The 23,624-nt window shown below is 34.3% G+C and overlaps 1 protein-coding gene across 4 annotated transcripts in view; it reads right to left on the bottom strand.

Moving 5' to 3' along the window:
• Fkbp5 (FKBP prolyl isomerase 5) overlaps positions 1 to 23,624 on the bottom strand; it is a 110,156-nt gene that overhangs the window by 67,581 nt on the left and 18,951 nt on the right. Inside the window, exon 2 of one of the 4 annotated variants that reach the window (XM_078020127.1) lies at positions 6,103 to 6,172. The exons of the other annotated variants lie outside the window; for them this stretch is intronic. Within the exon in view, the coding sequence (XP_077876253.1) occupies positions 6,103 to 6,109 (7 nt within the window). The 5' untranslated portion in view covers positions 6,110 to 6,172. The remainder of the gene's footprint in view (positions 1 to 6,102; positions 6,173 to 23,624) is intronic. 4 annotated transcript variants of the gene reach the window in all.

Below are 23,624 nucleotides of genomic sequence, written 5' to 3'. Positions count from 1 at the left end.
TGTAGATAAGACATACATCTAAAAAAGAAGAAACAAGATCATAAATAGACTATATATCTACATGAAACTGTATATCTATATGTACTTTCCCTCAGGAAATTTCTTTCCTCCACATTGGTGTGGGGTCAGGGAAATGAATACTAATATTCCTATGCATATTCATACACGTTTCTTTCCCTCCCTCCCCGCTTTCTCTCTCTCTCTCTCTCTCTCTCTCTCTCTGGAGCTGGAGATCAAACCCAGGCCTTCCATATGCCAGGCAAGTGCTCCTCCACTGAGCTACATCCTTAGCCTGCATTTTTCTTTTTTAAAAAAGTAAACTATAATAAGATATATAATATCCAGTAAGCAAATAAGATGTTTACCTTCATTAGTGACTGGGGAAATGCAAAAACCACGGTGAAATAATATTTCATACCCATTAGTATGGCTGTTATTAAAAGGGGGGCAATGAGGAATAAAATATTTGGTGATGATAAAGAAAAATGGAAACCCCTGTACATTGCTGGTAGAAATGTAAAATGGTATAGCCTCTGTGGAAAACAGTTTGGTCATTTCTCAAAGTGATAAATTCAGAATTACCATTCAATCCAACAATTTTACTCCCAGGCATACATATACTCAGAACTGAAAGCAGGGACCTAAACAGATGCTTGCTTGTACACCACTATTCATAGCATCACTATTCCCAACAATCAAAAGGTGAAAAAAACTCAGGTGTCCCATTATCAGATAGATAGATTTTAAAAATATGTGTATTAAAAAATATACATGTATGTGCATATATGTGCTTATGTTACATAATATTATCTAGCCATAAAAAGGAAATTCTGATACATGTTGCAACACAGAATCTTGAAAACATTATCCTGAAAGTGAAATAAGCCATAAACAAATGAACAAGGGGGCTTAGAATAGCCAAATTTGGAGTCGGAAGGTAGAATAAAGATTTCCAAGGCTGGGGATGTGGCTCAAGCAGTAGCACACTCGCCTGGCATGCGTGTGGCCCGGGTTCGATCCTCAGCACCACATACAAACAAAGATGTTGTGTCCGCCGATAACTGAAAAATAAATATTACAAAAAATCTCTCTCTCTAAAAAAAAAAAAAAAAAAAAAAAAAGATTTCCAGAACCTGCAAGAAGGAGGGAATGGGGAGTTGTTTAATGAGAACTTTCTGTTTGGGATGATGCAAAAGTTCTGGAAATGGATGGTGGTGATGGTTGTTCAACATTATGAATGTACTTAATGACACTAAATTGTACACTTAAGATGGTTAAAATAATAGATTTTATGTATATTTTATGCAAATTTAAAAAGAAACAAACCTGTGGTCAGAACAAAAATAACAGAAAATCAGAATTAATTTCTCCTTCCTTTTTCTCTTCCTTTTTTTGGGGGTGGTGTTGGGGATTGAATCCAGGCCTTTTGCGTGCAAGGCAAGCACTCTACCAACTGAGTTATATCTCCAGCCCTTCCTTTTTCTCTTCTTAATCCTCCTTTCTCTCACCTATCTAGTAAGTACTTTCCCAAGCCGTAAATCAGACTTCTGTCTGTGATTACAACATCAATTCTTCATAGGCCAAAACCTCTGAGATGTTCAGTCAGGAAGACAGGTGAGAAAAAAGAGAATCCTAAATGGAAGCTTTATCTATAACTACAAATTATTTCTCCCTTTAATTTATGTCTTAAATACATAAAATATTTGACTGCTTAGTTGGATGAATTATCATTTTTAAATAAGTAGGAGGCAAAGGATTATATTAATAGGAAAAAAACTAGAAAATATTAGAATATCCAAATGTAAACAGTATACAATAAAGAATGAACAAGAGGAAAAATAAGCTAATTCCTGTTTAGAGTGTAGAACAGTGACTAGAACATGATAACCACCTGATAATGTTATTGGTTGTTGTTATTAGTAGTAGTAGTATTCCTTTGCTGGTAGGCTTAGGAAAGACTCCATTCAAAAATAAAATAAAGTTCATCTGAATTTTTAAAAAGAAAAAAAATTAACCAGAATACAATATTTTCCCTCTTAATTTGGTTGTGCCCAATTTGGCCTCAAAAAGATTAAAAGACAAGTCCTCAACTTTCTCTCTCCAAGATGGATACCGAAAAAAGTTTTTGAAGTTTACAGAACTCTCAGATGAAAACAAAATTATATATGACTGCACTAGAACTTTGGGGAAATTCCTAGAAGCTAGAAGCAGAGATCAGATTGAAGGAGAGAAGAGAAGCAAGTTGTCTTCCCAATATCAATAGCAGCTCTTTCCAAGGGATCCTGGAGAAGCTCTGGGTCTGGAGTTGGCACCAGAAAGCACAGAAGTAGGCTGAAGAGTTCAGTGGAGAACATCTGGTAATGAGAGCAGGAGCTGGATTTGGATCAGGGAGCCAGTCAGGTTTCTTTCCCTCTAGACCTCGGTGTATCTCGTTTTTTTCCCCTCTAGAAGACATAATAATGTTCTTTGTTCTTGGAGTTCAAGTATATCACAGGGATATGTCTAGGTATTTGTCTTTCTCTTTCATTTCCGCAGAGGTCTTAATATCCTGGTCCTTTGCTAAAGACAAGTTTTTGGGAATCTCCAGAAAATTTTCTACTATTCTTTCTTTTCCTTCAGTGTCTCTGTCCTCTACTTTTAGAAGTCATTTTAGACAGACTTTGGACACTTTGGGTCTTCAGGTTTCTTAAGCATCTTTCTAAATCTGGGCTAAACATTAGAATCATCTGTGAAGCTTTAAAAAGCCACTGATATTGTACTCCATTCCCAAAGGGTCTGGATTTAATTGGCCTATGGTGGGGCAAGGACAAAAGTGTTTCAAACAGCATGTAAGAATATTCTACTATGCAGCCAGATATGGCTGTGAATCATTGGGCTTTTTTCTGGTTTTTCATCTTTGACTTTGTTTTATATTGTAAGATATTTTTTCCTGATGGAAATTTTAGATTATAAACAGTTATGTCCACTATTTTGTTTAGTTCACTATTTTGTTCAAGGAATTTTTTAAAATTGGTAATGATGTATTTCATTTCTACACACTCATTGTATTTATTATTAGATTATTTCTTAGCACTTTATGTGTTCATCAATGTAATTTTCACTCAGTCTTTCTAAGGATACTACACAGAATAAAATGGGATGTTTTCTATGAATAAGTATTTAACTAAAATTTTTTTAGTTTGTTTTTTAAGGGAAAAAATGCCAGTTTTGTGTATTTCCTAGCACTTCCCTAGGGCCCTAGACAATGGTAAAGGTTGAGAATGTAATCACTGGAAATATGAGAAAAGTAGTATGTTTTGAGCATAAAAGTTAAGCAGAAGGAGAATACATAAAGATGCAAAAATGAGAGGTGAGACATCTGATACTAGCACCAGGGAAAAAGGGGTAAAATGAAATGTTTTGGGTTGACAGGGTCGTGGAGAGCAAAGGTTTAAGAGCAAAGAACTAGACATGCTTTAAGTAAGGGAAAGAGTCCAGGGGAAACAAAACAAAAAAAAAAGTAGTGATTCAAGAAAAGGAAAAGCATAGTCATAGATTTGCTCATCAATGAAACTTGATTGCTTAAGTTAAAGCTGAATTAACTGTTATGACTAAACAAAAGTATTTCAGTTTTTCCTCAAGAGGATGATCATGAGAATTTTGAAATAAAATTGGGCAAATGCATAATTTAAGAAGACTATGTGGTCTTTGAAAAGGGTAAGTTTAGAATCATTTAGCTAAGAGCCTAAGCATTAAAAACATCCAAACAACTGAATTGGAAAAGAATTTTATAAATGTTCATTTATTAAAAATGAATGATTGTAATAAATGAAGTGTGTTATTATGGTGCATGGTGCCCAGTCATAATTTGGTCTTCTAGAGCAATTAAAAAAAAAAATGTCAATTGATGTCAATGGGATAATACATTCAATACAAACAGCATGGTATATTTTAATTATTTGCAGAAAACAACCATGATTCTCAGATGTTTGTAGATTTCAGTGGGTGTAATCATTTTAGAGCACTGAATTACAATTATACAATATTACATATCATATGCCAAAATGTCTTTTTCATCATTCGTGTTCCTCGGAGTTAAGACAGCTAAACTCTGAAAATTGATGAATACAGAACAAGTTAGGCCTTAGCCATTCCAAATAAATAATCATCTAACACTGACATGAATGAAATGGAAAGATATCCAAGATTTACTATTAAGTGAATGATAAGCTGTAGAATAATTTGTAATATGACTCTATTTTAGAAGGCAAGATGCATATATGTATACATATTTGCCTATATGTAGAATAAGAAATTTGCAAAGATACTTATCAAATGCCCACTATCAAAATGGTGCTTCCTTTGGATAATGAGATTTGTGAGGAGTAGGGATAATAGGGAAATTTCACTTCTTCAATTTTATTTTTGTATTATTTAAATGGTTTAACACTGCTCTATTACTTTCATGATCTTTTCAAACTTAGAGGAAAAACATGATACACTTCACTTAAGTCATTCATTAGGTCTTTTTACTTTTTTCTCTTCACTTTAGTTCCACATTTTGGACTGCTTTCTAAGGAAAGCAAGAGAACTCTAGCTGGAGCATGTGGTACAAGGGGTCCTTGCAAGATGTCCAGAAGGCAATCAAAGAGGGGGCCAAGCTTAAGAGGGAAGTTTGGGTGATAGTGATATACTGGGGTGTCAGAAGATTCTACATAATAATAATCAAGATAAAAGTATTGTTTGCTATTACTACTAAGCAAACGAACCAACGGCTCACAAACCTTTAATGTACAAGTCTCACTTCTGATTACTAGTTCTTTGGCAGCACAGCTGAATAGTTTTAAAATTCAAATTCTGTCACGAAAGAAGTCAGCAACATTACCATGTTAGATTAAAAAGATTATGGCAATTTGGAAAGCAACTGAAGTCACCGCACTATTCCTCTCATTGTCCTTCAATACTATACCATGGTTCAAATAAAACTCTTTCCTGCTTTTCTACCTCCTGAGGCAACAATCTGAACCTTCTCTGATATTTTTCTTGACTTATCTCTCAAAAGCTGTATAAGGCTAAGTCATGAAACAGCTTGGCTCAAAGGTACATCTGACAGACATCACTATTAAAGTTGTGAGAGAGGCAGCTAGAAATTTTCAATATTCCTTTCTCTAACTCCCTTAATAATAAAACATCCACTTTTTAAAAATATTTATTTTTTAGTCGCAGTTGGATAAATAAATACCTTTATTTTATTTAATTTTTATGTGGTGCTGAGGATCAAACCCAGGGCAAGCGCTCTACCACTGAGCCGCAACCCCAGCCCCAAAACATCCACTTTTTAACTGAATAGAAAGCTCTCCAAAATAAAGCCCCAGTTTCCTCCCCTGCAGCTAAATGTAGCCATGTGACAAAATTCTGGATAATGGGATATAAGCCAAAAAATATCCTTAAGGGAGGAAGTGGCCATCTCAGGAAAAAGAAGACTCTAAGAAGGGACACAAACAAAAGCTGGAGGATAAATAGGGACCATTCACCTATTTACTCAACAAATACCTAAGGGGCACCTACTCCTCTATTCTACAGGAGATATAGCTATAAACAACAGAAAATTTTCTGTCTCCATGGAACTTATTTTGGTAAGAGTAAATAACCAAACTAACTCCTGTATTCTTCTATTATTTGTCCATGCTTTTGATAGAAAAATCAAAATTTCTACCTATGCCACAGTAGTAGACTAACTTGAGCTGATTTCTTAAGGCCAGTTTAGTTCCAAATATGCTGATGATTTCTAGTAACAGGCCAACAAGGTAACATATGACAAGTCTGGCACACTATACAGTGGAGAATATGTCCTATTCATTTTTTGCTTCCACCACCTAGTTTAAGCAAATGGCATATAAGCAGCACTCAATAAAAGGTGAAATTAACTGTGATTTTCAAAAGTATTCAAAGCAAAGTTGGTAAGACAGCAGCTGGTAAGAGTTCATGCCAAAATATCATTGAATTGATTATATTACTTTTCTAAATTTTAATCTGAAGAATCTAATGAATAAAATTACACTGTGTGTCAACTATAAAAGTAAAAATAGGGCTAGGATGTGGCTCAAGCGGTAGCGCGCTCACCTGGCATGCGCACAGCCCAGGTTCGATCCTCAGCACCACATACAAACAAAGATGTTGTGTCCGCTGAAAACTAAAAAATAAGTATTAAAATTCTTTCTCTCTCTCTTTAAAAAAAAAATAAAAAAATAAAAGTAAAAATAATATTGGGTTCTAATCAAGAATGCTAAGAAATCCAAGCATAATTAAAATCTATCGATGTCTATGCATATAACAACACATATTTATTTTATTTTGCTAGTTTGTTGTAAACATGGATAATCAAGAACAGAGGATCACATCTTACCATCAATCTGAGTATATACTAACTAGCAACAGGAAGAAAAGATGGTTGAGAGAGTTGAGATGCAGTGGGAAGAACTCTAGGATAAAAGTGTATAAAACATTGTATCCTCTTATAACAGTATTTTCTCATTAAAGCACTACAATACAAATTAAGCAGGTTTAAAATATGATTTTGCTAGTGGTAAGTGCCTGCAGTCCCAGCTACATGGGAGTCTGAGGCAGCAGGATCACTTGAGTCCAGAATTCAAGACCATAAAAACAAAAACAAGGCCAGGCGTGGTAGTATACACCTGTAGTCCCAGTGGCTAGAAAGGTTAAGGCAGAAGGATCTCAAGTTCAAAGCCAGCCTCAGCAACTCAGTGAGGCCCCAAGCAACTCAGTGAGACCCTGTCTCTAATAAAGTATAGAAAAGGGGCTAGAGATGTGGCGTGGTGGTTAAGCATCCCTGGGTTCAATTCCTGGTACCAAAAAACAACACAGAACTTCATTATGTTTCCCAAAGCCCATTGGGGGGAAAAAAAACTATACAAGGATAGAATTTGTAACAAAAAGAGTTAAAGACACAGAATAATCATTTCCTTAAAGCATTTAAAAATATATTAAAGATTAACTTTTGAGGGCTATGGATATAGCTCACTGGTAAATCACTTGCCTGGCATGCACAAGATTCTGTTCTCATCCCCTAGCATCATGATAATAGTAATAATAATTAAAATTTTTAATTATTTCTAAAAATAAACTTCCTGTACTTAAAGCAAAAACTAATGTGTAACATCTGTTTGTGGTTGTATACCTTTGTAATTCTGGAATGATTTGAAGGTTTGTGAACACATGGAATCAATCAATATAAACGAAAAAAATATCATCTTAGTCTGTGAACAAATCCTTACGTACAAAGAACAAAACTATGGCCACCTTAAATCCCCACCATTAAAGTGTGGAAGTGCCAGGAAACTCAGATCTACTGGTAAATAGTTGTGGAATCTTTGATTCCTGCTCAGTTTCTCCATCTGTAAATTTCAGAGGGTTAGACTAAAATGATACTTCAGTTCTGATATTTTCTATTTAGAATTACTTTTCAATAAATAAACACAAGCTTTACTTTATGGGACAATGAGGTTTGACAGGTGGCAGGGAAAATAAGTTCTAAAGAATGGAAAAACTTATTTCAGTATTACAAAGTTAGCATTCCACTGCAACTCCCCCTGGGAGTAGGAGGCGGATATTAATTCTGAGCTTTACCCCCCTTTACATCAGTTTTCTGTGACTGACATAACAAATTACCACAAATTTAGGGGCTGAAACAATACAAATTTATTATCCTATCATTCTGTAATAATGATTCCCAATGGGCTAAAATCAAGGGTTAGCAGGGCTGCATTCCTTCTGGAGGCCCTAGGAGGGAACCCAGTTCCTGGCCTTTTCCAAGATTTCCCAGCCTGCTCACATTTCTTGGCTGGTGTTCCCTTTCTCCATCATCAAAGTCAACAATGTTGCAATTCTTCAATCATTCTTTTGCAGTCACCTCTCCCCCTAATCACAACAGGAAAAGTTTCTCCATTTTAGGAGAACCCTTGTGATTAAATCAGACCCATCCATCTGAATAATCCAGGATAATCTCTCACTTCAAAGTCTTAAATCTGCAAAGTCTCTTCTTCCCTGTAAAATGACAGATTTACAAATTCCATGTATTAGAATAGAGGCATTTTGGGGGGGTCATTATTCTACCTATGGTAGGTACCTAGCCACCCAGTCAAGGTCATGAGAATTTCTCCCAAATCTAGTAGAAATCTATTGACTTCCTCCATTTTGTACTTAAGGCTCTTATAACATTCTTTCCCTTTATATTTATCATTCAGTAGGGTAACAATGTTTTAGTCTGACGGTAAAATAAAATCTAACATATGATATCATTCTGAAAATTCCTTCAGAATTTCAGAAAACACAAATTGGATCACTGGTTTCTCAATTTTGCAGTAAGTTAAAATTATGTTTGACCACCATATCAAGTTCAATTATTAATTTTATTTATTTATTTTTATTTTTTTGAGAGAGAATTTTTTTAATATTTATTTTTTAGTTTTCGGCAGACACAACATCTTTGTTTGTATGTGGTGCTGAGGATCGAACCCGGGCCGCACGCACTAGCGCTTGAGCCACATCCCCAGCCCTATTAATTATATTTAAAATTAGTGAGTCCCTTATGTACTTCTGAAATTTCAGTAGCATGCTATAAATGTTGAAGAAGTATCTTCTTATAGATTTCATCAGAAATAATTTACAATAAATTGTATGTATTTAAGTATGCAATTTAATAAGTTCTAAAATATGTATGCATAATAATGAAGCCATCACCACAATCAAGATAAGGAACATATATGTCACCAATAAAAATTTCCTTGTCTCTTTAAAATTCATCTCTGGCACAGTTCTCCAGGCAATCTCTGATCCGCTTTCCAAATATTTGTATTTTATATTTTACAGAACTTCATATACATGGAATATGTAATGTTGATTTCATTTTATTCCGGCTTTGTTCTCTTACCACAATTATACTGAGAATCAATTATGTTGTGTATATCAATAGATCAATCCTTTTTGTTGCTGAATAGTATCCCTTTGTATGACTGTACCACACACATTTGTCTGTTGATACACAATTATGAAGACAGTTGATTTGTGTACAAATCTCTATATGGTCATGTGCATTAATTTTTCTTGGATAAATGCCTACAGGTGGAATGGCTAGGTCACATAAGAGGTATGTTTTAAGTCCTTAAGAAAATGCTGCTTTCCAAAGTTGTACCACTTTGACATTCTCACCAAAAATATATTGGAGATTCAACTGCTCCTCATCCTCACCAACACTCGGTTCTGCTGGTCTTTTGCACTAAAGATATCTCACACACATGTAGTGGTATCTTCTTGTGATGTTACAATTTTCCTAGTGACTAATAATGTTGATCATATTTTCATGTGCTTATTTGCCACCAATCTATCTTCTTTGATGAAGCTGTTCAGAACTTCTGCCTGTTTTTTACTGGGTTATTTTCTTATTACTGAGTTTTGAGAGTTTTTTACATATTCTAAAAACAAGACTTTATCAGATAAGCAAGTTGCAAATATTTTCTCCCAGTCTGTGGCTTGTCCTTTCATTATCTTAAAATTTGCTTTTGAAGAGTCTGAATACTGATAAATCCAATTTATAAAATTTTTGTTTTGTAAGTCATGCCTTTTGCATTGGACCTTAAAACCTTTTTACCAAATTCTAAATCACAAAAGATTTTCTCCCACCATTTTTAAAGATTTGGGCTTTACTTTTAGGTCTCAGGTCAATTTTGAGTTTAATTAAGTATGATGTAAAGTATGGATCAAGTTTTGTTATTTAAAAATCAAGATCAAGTTGCTTCAAAACATCTAAGGTTTTTTTTTGAAAAATCTTTTTTTCTATTTAGCTTTCTTTTTTTTTTTTTAGAGAGAGTGAGAGGAGAGGGAGAGAGAGGGAGAGAGAGAGAGAGAGAGAGAGAGAGAGAGAGAGAGAGAGAGAGAGAATTTTTAACATGGAGAGAGAGTGAGAGAGAGAATTTTTTTTTTTTTAACATTTATTTTTCAGTTCTCGGCGGACACAACATCTTTGTTGGTATGTGGTGCTGAGGATCAAACCCGGGCAGCACGCATGCCAGGCAAGCGCGCTACCGCTTGAGCCACATCCCCAGCCCCTATTTAGCTTTCTTGACATGATCAAAAATTGATATTTTTTTCTGAACTTTTCCTATTTCATGAAACTATTATCTTTGTACCAATTAACATCAATACCATATTTTGATTACTGTAGCTATAATACATTCTGAAAATCTGTTACTCCCTTTCTTTATTCTTCTTTATCAAAATTATTTTGGCTTTTATTCTAGGTCCTTTGCATTTCCATATAATTTTTTAAAAATGTTTTTAGTTGTTGATGGACCTTTATTTTATTCATTTATTTATATGCAGTGCTGAGAACAGAACCCAGTGCCTCACACATGCTAAAGCAAGCACTCTACCACTGAGCCACAACCGCAGCCCTCCATATAAATTTTAAAATCAGTTTGTCACTTTCTACAAACTGCCTGCTAAGATTTTTTTTTTTAAGTAGGATAACAATGAATCTCTATCTTTGAGGAAAACTAACAATATTGAGTCTTCTAATCCTTGAACACAGTATCTTTCCACTTTATTTAGGTCTTCTTTAATTTCTCTCAGCAGTGTTTTATAACTTTCAGTGTAGTAGTTTTATTTATCTTTTATGAAATCCATCCTTAAACCCTTGATATTTTTATTTACTGTAAGTAGTATTTCTTCTTAAATTTCCACTTGATGGTTCATTTGTTAGTATCTATAAAATAAAATTGACTTTTCCACATCAATCTTGTATCCTGCAATTTTGCTAAGCACACTTAATTGTTTTAGTAGTATTTTTGTAGAAATCATAAGCAATCATGTCATCTGTGAATCAGGAGAGCTTTATTTTTTCTTTCCCAATCTGAATGACTTATTTTTCTTGTCTTAGTACACTGGCCAGAACCTCCAGTATAATGCTGAATAGAAATGGTGACAGTGTATATCTTGTTTTGTTCTTGATCTTGGAAAGCAACTGGTCTTTCAGCAGTAAGTATAATTTCAGGTATTGGTTTCTTATAGATGCTCTTTATCAGATTGAAGTTCCCTTCTTATTCTAGTTTGCTGAGTTTTTATCAAGAAGTCATGTTATATTTTATATGCTTCTCGTATATCTACTGAATTGAATGGTTCTCTCTTCTACTTTGTTAACGAGGCACATGGCATTGACTTTCAATCCTGCATCTCTGGGATAAGCCACATTTGTTTATCACATCTATCATTTTACTTACTAGATTCAATTTGCTAAAAGAAAATTTTAAGAACTTTTGCAACTACATTTATAAGGGATACTGCCCTGTAATTTTCTTTCCTTGCAATGCATTTTTCTGGTTTTTGTATCAGGGTGATACCAGTGTCAAAGAATGAGTTAAAAAATATATTCCCTCCTCATTAATTTTATAGGAAATATGTGTAGAACTAATGTCATGACTTCCTAAGACATTTCATAGATTCTTCAGGGAAACTATGCAGACCTAGAATTTTCTTTGAGGGAATTCAATTTGTTCGACAAAGTACTTTTCGGGTTATTCATTTCTTCTCCAGAGAGTTTGGTATTTTGTAATCTTTCAAGAAATTTGCCTATGTTATCCAGGTTTTCAGTATATTAACATAAAGTAACTCAAATTATTCTTATTTACCCTCCCCCACTTTTTTAGTACTAGAGATTGAACCAGTGGTGCTTCACCACTGAGCCACATCCCCAGAGCTGGCCTTGATTTTGAGATTCTCTTGCCTCAGGTTCCTGAGTTGCTAGGATTACACACATGCACCACTACATCCAGCCTTTTGTCCTTTTAATAATTATGGGATCTGTAGCTATGTTACCTCTTTCATTCCTGATAGTGTTTCTCTTTTATTTTCCTGCACAGACAGGCCACAGACTTATCAATTTTACTGGACTTCTCAAAGAGCCAGCTTTTTATTCCATTGACATTCTCTACTGTTTTTGTTTTCTATTTCATTGACATAGTTTTTAACTTTACCCTATTTATTCTGTTTACTTTGGGTTTGATTTTTTTTCTTCTTTTTCTGGTTTCTTAAGGTGGAAGCTAGAAACACTGATTTGTAACTTCTTTTCCAATACAGGCATTTGTTGCTATGAATTTTACTTTGAGCACTGCATTAACTACAACTCACAAATTTCAATGTGATTTTCATTAACAAAATACTTTCCAAATTCATTTTTTGCTTTAGCCCAAGGGTTTCTTAGAAATTTGTTAACTTATAAATATTTAGGATTTTTCCAGATATCTGTCATTGATTTTTAATTTATTTCCCTTTCACCAAAGCATATTCTTTATAATTCAAGTCACTCTACTGACACTGTTTTTTACTGGCCAAAATTTGGTCTACCTTAGTAAATGTCCTATGTGCAACTGAAATAATGTGTATTTGGCTTGTATCGGGTAGAATATTATATAAATATCAATTAGTTCAGTTGGTTGATAGTATTGTTCAAGTCTTTTAAATCATTTACTGATTTTTGTTTTGTCTATTTGTTCTATCAAAAACTTAAAGGTAAGATATTGCAGTTTCCCACTATCATTGTAGAATCTATTTCTTTTCAGTCTTATCATTTCTGATTTATGCATTTTTAAGCTGTTATTAGGTGCTTTATCTATTTAGTACTATTAGTTACACCTGATTAACTGACACCTTTAACCTACACTAGCTATTCCAGCTTTTGATTAGTATCTAGTATGGCCTATCCTTTCACGAACTTTCACTTTAACCTACTTTAATCTTTATATGTATAGCAGATTTCTTATAGGCAGTATTCAGTGGGTCTTGATTTTCTATCCAAATTACTATGTACTTTGTTTCTTTCTTTTTTGGTACCAGGGATTGAACCCAGGGACGTTCAACCACTGAGCCACACTCCCAGTCCTTTTTTTTTTTTTTTTTTTTTTTAATTTTGAGATAGGGTCTCACTAAATTGCATAGGGCCTCCAATTTAGTGGAGGCTGGCTTTGAATTAGTGATCCTCCTTCTCAGTTTCTTGAGCTACTAGGATTACAGGCATATGCCACCACCTTATGCTCTGCTTTTTAATTGGAATCTTAGACCATCTACATTTAATGTGATTACTGATATGGGTATATGTAAATCTGGCATCTTGGTAATTGTTTTCTATTAATTACATCTGTTCTTCGTTCCCTTTTCCCTTGTTTTCTTGGATTACTGGGTTTAGATTTATAATTAATAAAATTTAGAAATGTCTTGACTATTTTTTCTTCAAAAGTTTTTTTCCAAGGGCTGGCTTTATGGCTCAGCAGTAGAGTGCTTACCTAGCACACGCAAGGTCCTGGGTTCGATCCTCAGCACCACATAAAAATAAATAAATAAATAAAGGTTTTTTGTGTTTTTTTTTAAGTTTTTTTTTTTTTTTCCATGCTGGGCATAGTTACACACACCTGTAATTCCGGTAACTTGGAAGGGTGGGACAAAATCACAAGTTCAAAGTCAGCCTCAGCAACTAAGTAAGGCCCTAAGCAACTTAGCAAGACCCTATCTCAAAATAGAAAATAAACAAGGCTAGGGATGTGGCTTAGTGGTTAAATGTCCCTGGGTTTAATCTCTAGTTCCAAAAAAATATTTTTTTCTGTAACCCCTCTATTATCATATATATGTGTGTATATATGGATGTGTGTACATTCACATACATACATATACATATATATATTGTGTGCATATGTATATGTGTGTGTGTGTGTGTATATATATTATATATATATAATTTACCTTCATACATATAATTTGTAAAAAACTGAAGTCCCACAGCTCACTGATTCTTATTCATTTTTTTCCAGGCTTCCATAACCTGTATACTGTAACTCTGTCCTGGCAGTATGCTAGTGTAATTGCAGGCCTTACCTGTTTATTTTCCGCATTCTCAAAATGCAGAATGTCTTGTGCTCCCTGTGGTTCAGGATTTTAAACTGTTACTTCATATATTTTGTCTGGAGTTTTTGTTTGTTTGTTTTGTGATTATGGCCAGAAGGGTAAATCTAACTTCTGTTAACTCCATCTTGGCCAGAAGCATAAGTTCATGAGTATATTTTAAGCCTCAAAAAGGGAGACACAATAGGGCCAGGATTGTGGCTCAGCGGTAGAGCACTCGCTTAGCACTTCTGAGGCCCTGGGTGAGAGCCTCAGCACCACATTAAAAATAAATAAATAAAATACAGGTACTGTGTCCAACTACAACTAAAAAAAAATTTTTTAAAGGGAAACAATAAAAAGTAAAAAACAAGTGAAGTTTCAATAGGGAAAAAAATTACCTTTTAAAATAAACACTACACAAAATTTGACAGTCTGAAATTTGAAGGGTACAGTTTTTCCATGATGACACAGAAGTCAAAGGCTGTGAATTATAATAAAAACTCTCCTAAAATGACAGGTATTCTGCTGGGGTTATAGCTCAGTGGTAGAGCACTTGCCTAGCACATGTGAGGAACTGGGTTAGGTCTCTCAGCATCATATAAAAATTAATAAAATAAAGGTATTGTGTCCATCTACTAAAAAAAGTTTTGAAAAAAAATGTCAAGTATTCTAAAGTACCAGTCAAAATTATGGTTTTGTGCATATTTCTGGAAATTTTGATATCTGTAACATCTTATATTTCTTCTTTAATTTACATAAGAAATGGTGATTTTAAACTTTAAAAGGAAAGAATAATGAAATTTGTGGTTTTATATCCCAAAAGATCGTAAATAATGACTATCAATTTAAAAGTCTACATGTGATCTTAGTCAAAAGGTTGAAAGTGATTCAATTAAAAAATCTGAATTAAAAATCTTTTTTCACTTTCTTTTAATTAATTCAACTGAAAAGACAGATTTGATTGTTTTTGTTTTAAATGGTACTACGGATTGAACCTGGGACCTCCTTCATTGGCAAGCACTTTACCAATGAAATACACCCTGACTTTTTTTATTTTTATTTTTATTTTTTTTTAAAGAGAAAGTGAGAGAGGAGAGAGAGAGAGAGAGAGAGAGAGAGAGAGAGAGAGAGAGAGAGAGAGAGAATTTTTAATATTTATTTTTTAGTTCTCGGCGGACACAACATCTTTGTTGGTATGTGGTGCTGAGGATCGAACCTGGGCCGCACGCATGCCAGGCGAGCGCACTACCGCTTGAGCCACATCCCCAGCCCCTGACTTTTTTTTAAAAGACAGTTCCTCACTAAGGCACTCAGACTGGCCTCAAACATGCAATCCTCCTGCCTCAGTCTCCTAAGCAGCTGAGATTACAGGAGTAAGCCAAACACCTGGCAAAACTCATCCTAATACTTCAAAGTCATGCTGCTGCTGCTACAAACGTTGGTTTTGGTTGATGTTGGTATTAATGGACTTTAGCAGGTCTTTAAATTTTGTTTACTTTGAAACTAACCTCAAATGTTCACCCATTAAACGTAAAATCTATAGAGCATTTCAATATGAGATTTTTAACAATCTCTCAACTAGAAAGAAAGCCTCCAAACTATTTACAGCATACCCTGAAGTGGCCCAATTAATGACAGTCTGTCACAAAGATTGCTTCTCTGTGTACCTAACTTTTAACCAGGCATAGCACCATATGCAGGCCTCTGCCCTTAAGAAACACATAACTTCATAAGAAAACAATATATACAAATGCAAAGAAACTGACAGAATTTACATACAGGTAGAGAAGGCAACAAAGAACTCCACTTGGATGACTCTCTTTCCTCTTCTCAAAATCACTTTCCATCACAAGCAGCTTCTGTGGCTCAAACTATGTTGTCTGGCTCCTTGCTTCAAACTCCTCTGCCACCATTCATTCTACTTATCAATGGCAATTATACAAACTAGCCAGATTCCTAAAGTTTCATATAAAGGCCCTGAGGAAGTCCTAAGCTAGGGTCTGAGGTAGAGGTTTTTTATGGAGAATGAGAAGGCAGAGATGAAACTAATTAGACAAAGAAAGGAGAAATCAAGAAGCTGAGTGTTAAATCTGAGACTGTCTCATTTTAACCATACTCTGTATCCTAACCTCCTTACTTTCATACATTCCTCCTGGAAAGTTTGGTAATAATGGTTTATCTACAGAGATATAGGTTGCATCTTGAGTTAAGAAATTATCCTATTAGCCAAAATTTATAGAAATAATTTTTAGAGCATTTTAGGTTCACAGCAAAAATAAGCAGAGTAACAGAAAACTCCCAAATACCTGATGTTTGACTCCTAAGCACCAGAGTGGTAAGATGAACCTTCATCAACAATCATTACAATCAATGCACCTACATCATTATCATCCAAAGTCCACAGTTTACATTGGCATTCACTCTTAGTGTTTGTTGTACCAATGTACAACATAGGTTTGGGCAAATGTATAATGATGTGTATCTACCTTTATAGCAGCATACAATAATAATTTTGCTAACCTAAAAATCCTCAGTGCTCTGCTGAGGATAAATACTCTCATCCAACCACTCTTTTCACCGTCTACATAGTTTTTCCTTTTCCAGAATGTCACATCATATGCCATACAGCATGTAATCTTTCAGATCGTTTCTTTCACTTAGTAAATATGCATTTTTTCCTCCATGTCTTTTGATGACTTCGTAGCTCATTTTTTTTAGCACTGAATTTAATGTCTGCATTTCATTGTCTAGATATACCATAGCTTATTTATCCCTTAACCTGTTGATGGAGATATTGGTTGCTTCTAAGTTTTGGCACTTATCCTCCCATTATAAACATCTGTGTGTATTTTTTGTGTAGATATTCGTTTTCAATTCATTTGGATAAATACCAAGGAGCATGGCTGCTGGATTATATGGCAAGAATATGTTTAGTTTTATAAGAAACTGCTGAACTATCTTCAAAAGTATCTATATCATTTTGTATTCTTACCAGAAACAATTAAAGATCCTACTGATTCACATCCTCATCAGCATTGGTATTGTGTTTTAGACTTTAGCCATTCTATTAAGTGTGTAGTGGTATCTCTGTTTTAATATGCAATTTCCTAATGGCATATATCATTGAGAATCTTTTCATATGCCTGTTTGCCATCTATACATCTTCTTTGGTGAGGTGTGTGCTCAGATTTTTTTACCCATGTTCAATTGGTTTATGTTCTTATTGCTGAATTTTAAGAGTTATTTGTATATTTTGGATAATACTCCTTGTCTTCTGTAAATACTCCCTCCAAGTCTGGTTTATCTTCTCATTCTCTCGATAAGAATTCTTTTTTGACAGAATTTTTTCCAATGTATTTTTCATACAGATGTGATCATAGTATACATATTTTATATTGTTTCTTCTAACTTAACATTATGTTTTTTTCAACTGTTTCTGCTGTCCTCATAACTATAGTTTCAAATTATTATATTCTATTGAATGCTCCCCAAACTGACCAATGAAATCCCTGCCAAAAGCTGAACTTATTTTGTTACAGAAATTAACAAACTGATCCTAAAATTCATATGGATATTATGAGACTCAAAATAGCCAAAGCTACCTTAAAGAACAAAATTGTAGGACTCACAGTTCATGGTTTCAAAACTTACTACACAGCTACAGTAATCAAGAGTGTGTGATACCAGCATACACAGAGAAACAGATAAAATGGAATAGACCCAAGAGTCAAGAAATAAACTCTTGGGGGCTAGGGCTGTAGCTCAGTGGCAGAGCGCTTGCCTAGGCATGCGTGAAGCACTGGATTTAATCCTCAGCACCACATAAAAATAAACAAGTAAAATAAAGGCATTCTGTTCATCTATAACTACAATTAAAAAAAAAAGAAAGAAAGAAACTCTTGGACTGGGGCTGTAGCTCTGTGGTAGAGCACTTGCTTAGCACATATGAGGCACTGGGTTTGATCCTCAGCACCACATAAAAGTAAATAAATAAAATAAAGGTATTGTGTCCTTCTTCAACTTAAATAAATAAATAAACTCTTATATTTATACTCAACTAATTTTCAAAAAGTGTGCCAGGATAACTGAAGGGGGGAAAGAATAGTCTTTTTCAACAAATGGTGCTAGGACAACTAGATCTCCAATTGTAAAACATTATAATACTGGATACCCTGCCTCACATCATATACAAAAAAAAAAAAAAAAGAAATAATTCAAAGTGGATCAAAGACCTAAATATAAAATACAGGACTATAAAATTCTTAGAAGAAAACACAGAGTAAATCTTTGCTATTCTTGGTTTAGATAATGAATTCTTATGGGAAACTGAAGGCACAAGCAATAAAAGAAACAATTTATAAATTGAATTTCCTCAGAATTAAAACTTGAATACTATCAAGAAACTGAAAAGAAAGCTCATGTGGTGGCATGCACTTGTAATCCCAGGCTGAGGAAGGAAGACCATTTGAATTCAGCAGTTTTAGGCCAGCCTGGGCAACATAGTAAGACAGGAAGAAAGGAAGGGAGGGAGAGATAAGAGTATAAATGAAAGAAATTTTTATAAATGATACATCTGGTAATGGAATTTATACCTAGAATATATAAGAACTCCTGGAATTCAATAAAAAGACAAATAATGCAGTTTATAAAATAGGTGGTGGAATGTGATGGACATTATTATCCATACATTATTATATGTATGAAGACACAAATTGGTGTGAATATACTCTGCATACAACCAGAGATATGAAAAATGTGCTCTATATGTGTGAAGAATTGTAATACATTCCACTGTCATATATAAATTTTAAAAATTAATTAAAAAAGTAAAAATAATAGGCAAAGGATTTAAACAGACATTTATTCAAACATGTAGAGTCATAAACCCATGTAAAAATGCTTAAAATCATTAATCATTAAAGAAATGCAAATCAACCACACAACTATTAGGGTAGCTATTATTTAAAAAGGCAGTAATGTCTTAACAAAAATGTAGACATGGTAGAACTCTCATTCATTGCTAGTGGGAATGTAAAATAGCCCAAGTACTTTAAATAACAGCCTGACACTTCTTCAAAAATCCAACTTAGTTACCATTTGATGCAACAATTTCACTCCTTGGTAGGTGCCCAAGAAAAATGAAATCATGTCCACAAAGAAACCTATACATAATGTTCATAAGAACATTACAGTCAAAGAGTGGAAACCATTCAAATTTGCCTCAACTGATAAATGGATATACCAAATGTGGTATATTTATACAGTGGAATATTATTCAGCGATAGTACTAATAACATGAATGAATCTTGAAAACATTATGCAAAGGAAAGAAGTCAGTCATGAAAAGCCACATATTATACAAGTTCATTCATATGAAAGGCCCAGAATAAGCAAATCTAGAGATAGTAGATTAGGAATTGTCTAGGATTGGGGAGGGAGGCAGGAGAGGAAATGAAGAGTGATTGCTGATGGGTAAAGTGTTCTTTTGGAGCTAATAAAATGTTCTGAGCTGGGATATAAATGATAGTTGCACGTTACTGTGAATATATTAGCAATCTCTGAATTACACACTTTTAAAAGGATGAATATTATGATATAGAAATTTTATCTCAATAAAATAAAGTCATTATAAAAATTATCACATTGAATGGATGGACCATAATTCATGATATACACTGATCCCTATTTATTTATTACAAAACACTGCTGTGCCTATGTTTTTATCATATTATGTGAGAGTTCCTGTCTGTGTGTTAATCTGAGCTCGACATAGCTCGACAACATAGCACATCTTGAACAAGTCACTCAACTACTTTTTGCTTCAGTTTCTCCAACTAGAACATGAGATTTAAAATTATTAACATCTCTTGGGATGCTGAAAAGATAAAATAAGTAATACATAAAGAGCTTTGCATGGTGTCTCTCACATAGTAAGCTTTCAACATTAGTAGTAGCTTTACAATTGTCATTTGAGTTTGTATTACTTTCTTTATTTGACTTCAGAAGTGATAAGAGTGGCTCATAATACTATTATGATTTGGATCTTAAACATCTCCCAAAGACCCAACATTAAAGGCTTGGCCTCTAGACCGTGGTGCTATAGGGAGGTATGGAACCTTCAGAAAGTGAGACCTAGTGGAAGGAAGCTGGGTCGATATGGTGTGTCCTTGAAAGAGATATTGGGATCCAGTCTCTTCCTCTCCTCTCTGCTTTCCAGCTGCCACAAGAAAGCAGTTTCCCCTTCTCCATGTTCCCTGCCATGATGTTCTGCTTCATCACAAGCCCAAAAGCAATGGAGTCAACTGATCATGGACTGAAACCTCTGAAGCTGTGAGCCAAAACAAAGTTTTTCTTCTCATAAGTTGATTATCTCTGGTACTTTGTCACGGCATCAGAAAGCTAATACAAATATTTGTGTCTGAATACATACATTTCACCAACCTACATCTCAAAATGGGTACACAAATTTCTGGTACTAAGTATATGAAAGAGTGAGCAAAACCATGGCATCAACGTTATGTACAGTAAATATGTTGTGTTAATATAATAGCATCCACTTTGCTTATTCATTTTTACTGCTTTTAGCATTGAATGCCAAATAATGCCTTAATTAATTTTCCATTGATCCTGCACAACATGAATACCTACTGACTGTGAAATGTGCACAAGACTGTATATGGGCCTACAAAGGAAACTGAAATAAGTTAAGCAAGAGGTTTTTTGTGAAATAATTTAAAATAACTATAATGAGATATAAGGGAGCTATGAAGTGTTTATAAGGGTCCAAATGAGGATGAAAATGGCAGCATCCGAGTTGGTATTTTGGAAGACGGCACAATTTAAACTAGCAAAGTATGGCAAAAGTAAAATCAAGAGTGGTAAAAGAACAGCACATTCCAAGACTGTGACATGGGAGGGAATGGCAAGAGAATAAAAGAACCGAGAGGACCCTCTAAAACTGAGCTGGTGATCATGTAAGCTAAATGGGAAGGTTTCTCGCAGGACAAACAATGTGCAGAAAGACATGAAGACATGAATCACCATGACCCATCCAAGAAACTGCTTGTGTTCCAATTTGGCTACAGTAAAGGGTACATGTGGGAAAGAGTCAGATGATGCTAAATAAAAAGGCCTGTCAGTGAAGGACCCTGTGTACCAGAATAAAGCATCTGAACTTTATTCCAAAGAAATTAAGGAACTGAAACATTAAAAAAAAAAAAAAGTGACAATCAGACTGACTTTAAAAAAAAATTACTTTGGCAATACTCCAATGGCTTCCCATCTACCACTTCCCATCTACAAAGTCGTCCTTATGCTTAAAGTCTACATGCTGATCACAGGCCATCTCTGAAATGGTTTATCACTATCCATTCACTTTCTCTGCTTTAGCAACACTGGCATTTTTACTATACCCTCAAACATGGTCCTTCTCAGGGCCTTTGCACTTACTATTCTACCTGAAACCGTTCCCAACAGCTGCACAGCTTGTTCCCTAGTTCCTTTTGGATCTCTCTGTTCTAATACTTTCCCTATTATTTGATATAAAAAATCAAAAAGCTAATATAATCAGCCCTACCATATTCCCTCTACTCACCAACTGGCACAGGTATTTATATACTGCCTCTCTCCATGCTAGAATATAGGCTCCCTGATGGATTCTCTCAATACTTTTACAACACTGGAAGTGTTAATGTCACTTCCAGAGTGTGAAACTAAGGAATAGAGAATGTCAGTGATTTGCTAGTAAACAGTGGAACCAATACACTCCTAAGTTTGCACTCCAACCATTTCACATACTGACTCTCTAGCTACTGCTATCACAAGTCCCTGACTCTATTGACAAAATAATAAATATTATGTGGTTATAGGAAAATAACACTTCATATCCTTGGTGGAAGTAAAAATCAGTATATTTTCAAAGGTCAGTATCTATAAAAAGTTTAAATTGCCAATATCTATGAAAAGTTTAAATTCCTTTAGCCCTGAAACACCACTTCCAGAAAATTACCTGTAGATATTCTCATGGAAGCAAGCAAAAAATATACAGTAAAGGCTAATAAACACAACCCTTTCATAACTGAAAGAAAAAGTGGGAAATTTCCTTAGAGGACTATTATGACATATATTTAAAAGAAATATTATGCAGCAATTAAAAATAAAGAAGCAGCTGTACATTAATTGGTATGGGAAAATACTTAATAGCATGAAGGTAAACAAAGCTATTTATTGAACATAATGTAAATAATTCTTCTACCTGTATAATGAATGCATAAGCATTTGAAAATGTAGAGAAAATGTCTAAAGAAATACATTAAACCATTAATTCTGGTGCATAGCAGTTGGGAAAAGAAGGGATTTTTACTTTCTGTTTTGTGTTGTATAACACACACCTTTTCAAAATAATCAGCTTATTAAATTTTCGTTAATAAAAAAAAGGCTGAACATAGACACTTAATATTAGATGAACATAACTGATCCTGATTATCCACAGTGCAGGAAATATGAGGTACTAAAAGTACTTTTATGAGAAACTGGTCCATTCATTCAGCAACTATTTAGGGAACACTTACTATGTGTCAAGCATTGTGCCTAATAATACTAACATAATGGAGAACAGAAAAGACCTAGTCCCTGTTCCCAAAGAGCTTACAGAAAAGCCTTTTGGTTTCCATTTTTCCTGTTTCCCTTATAGGAACCACTTGAACTTATTAGTCTATTTTCATTATGCCAATTATACCTATGGCACCTCATAAAATAGATACCAATGAACAGAATCATAACAAACAAGACTTTAAAAAATAACCCCTACGGGCTGGGGATGTGGCTCAAGCGGTAGCACGCTTGCCTGGCATGTGTGCGGCCCGGGTTCGATCCTCAGCACCACATACAAACAAAGATGTTGTGTCCGCCGAAAGCTAAAAAATAAATATTAAAAAAAAAAATAACCCCGACTTCTTTCATAATTAATTTTTTAAAGTATTAGAAGCTTATTGTAGGGCTGGGGATGTGGCTCAAGTGGTAGCATGCTCACCTGGCATGTATGCAGCCCGGGTTCAATCCTCAGCACCACATACAAACAAAAATGTTGTGTTCGCCAAAAACTAAAAATAAATATTAAAATTCTTTCTCTCTCTCTTAAAAAAAAAAAAAAAAAGCATATTGTAGCAAAAAAAAAATCAATTAGCACCCTTTCAAATAAATGAAAAAGGAGATAACCTAGATGCTAAATAAAGTTTAAGGGAAATCAGGTAAGAACATTCAAAAAGGAAAAAGAAAATTATAGGAAAACTTTGCTTTTTTTTCACTGATTTATGCTGCCTAAAATTTTCTATACTAAACATAAGAAAGCAAGAGAGGGGCTGGGGCTAGGGTTCAGCGATAAGAGTGCTCACCTCACATGTGCGAAACCCTGGGTTCGATCCTCAGCACCACATAAAAAAAATAAATTAATAAAAAACAAGTGAAATAAGTTGTGTCCAACTACAACTAAAAAATTAAAATTAAAAAAAAAAGAAAGCAAGAGTTACTTTTAAAATAGCTAACATTTTAAAACATTATATTCATACATGGTATCTGGGTTCCTTTTGACATAACTACATACAAGGAATCTCATTTCAATCCCCATTCACTTACCCCTTCTTTACCTCCCCCTTTTCTAATTTTTTTAAATATTTTTTAGTTGTAGTTGGACACAATAC

The sequence above is a fragment of the Ictidomys tridecemlineatus genome, chromosome 8, assembly GCF_052094955.1.
Source record: "Ictidomys tridecemlineatus isolate mIctTri1 chromosome 8, mIctTri1.hap1, whole genome shotgun sequence".
Taxonomy (NCBI): Eukaryota; Metazoa; Chordata; class Mammalia; order Rodentia; family Sciuridae; genus Ictidomys; species Ictidomys tridecemlineatus.
Note: the sequence above shows the minus strand (reverse complement) of the source record. Positions and strands in the feature narration are given on the sequence as shown.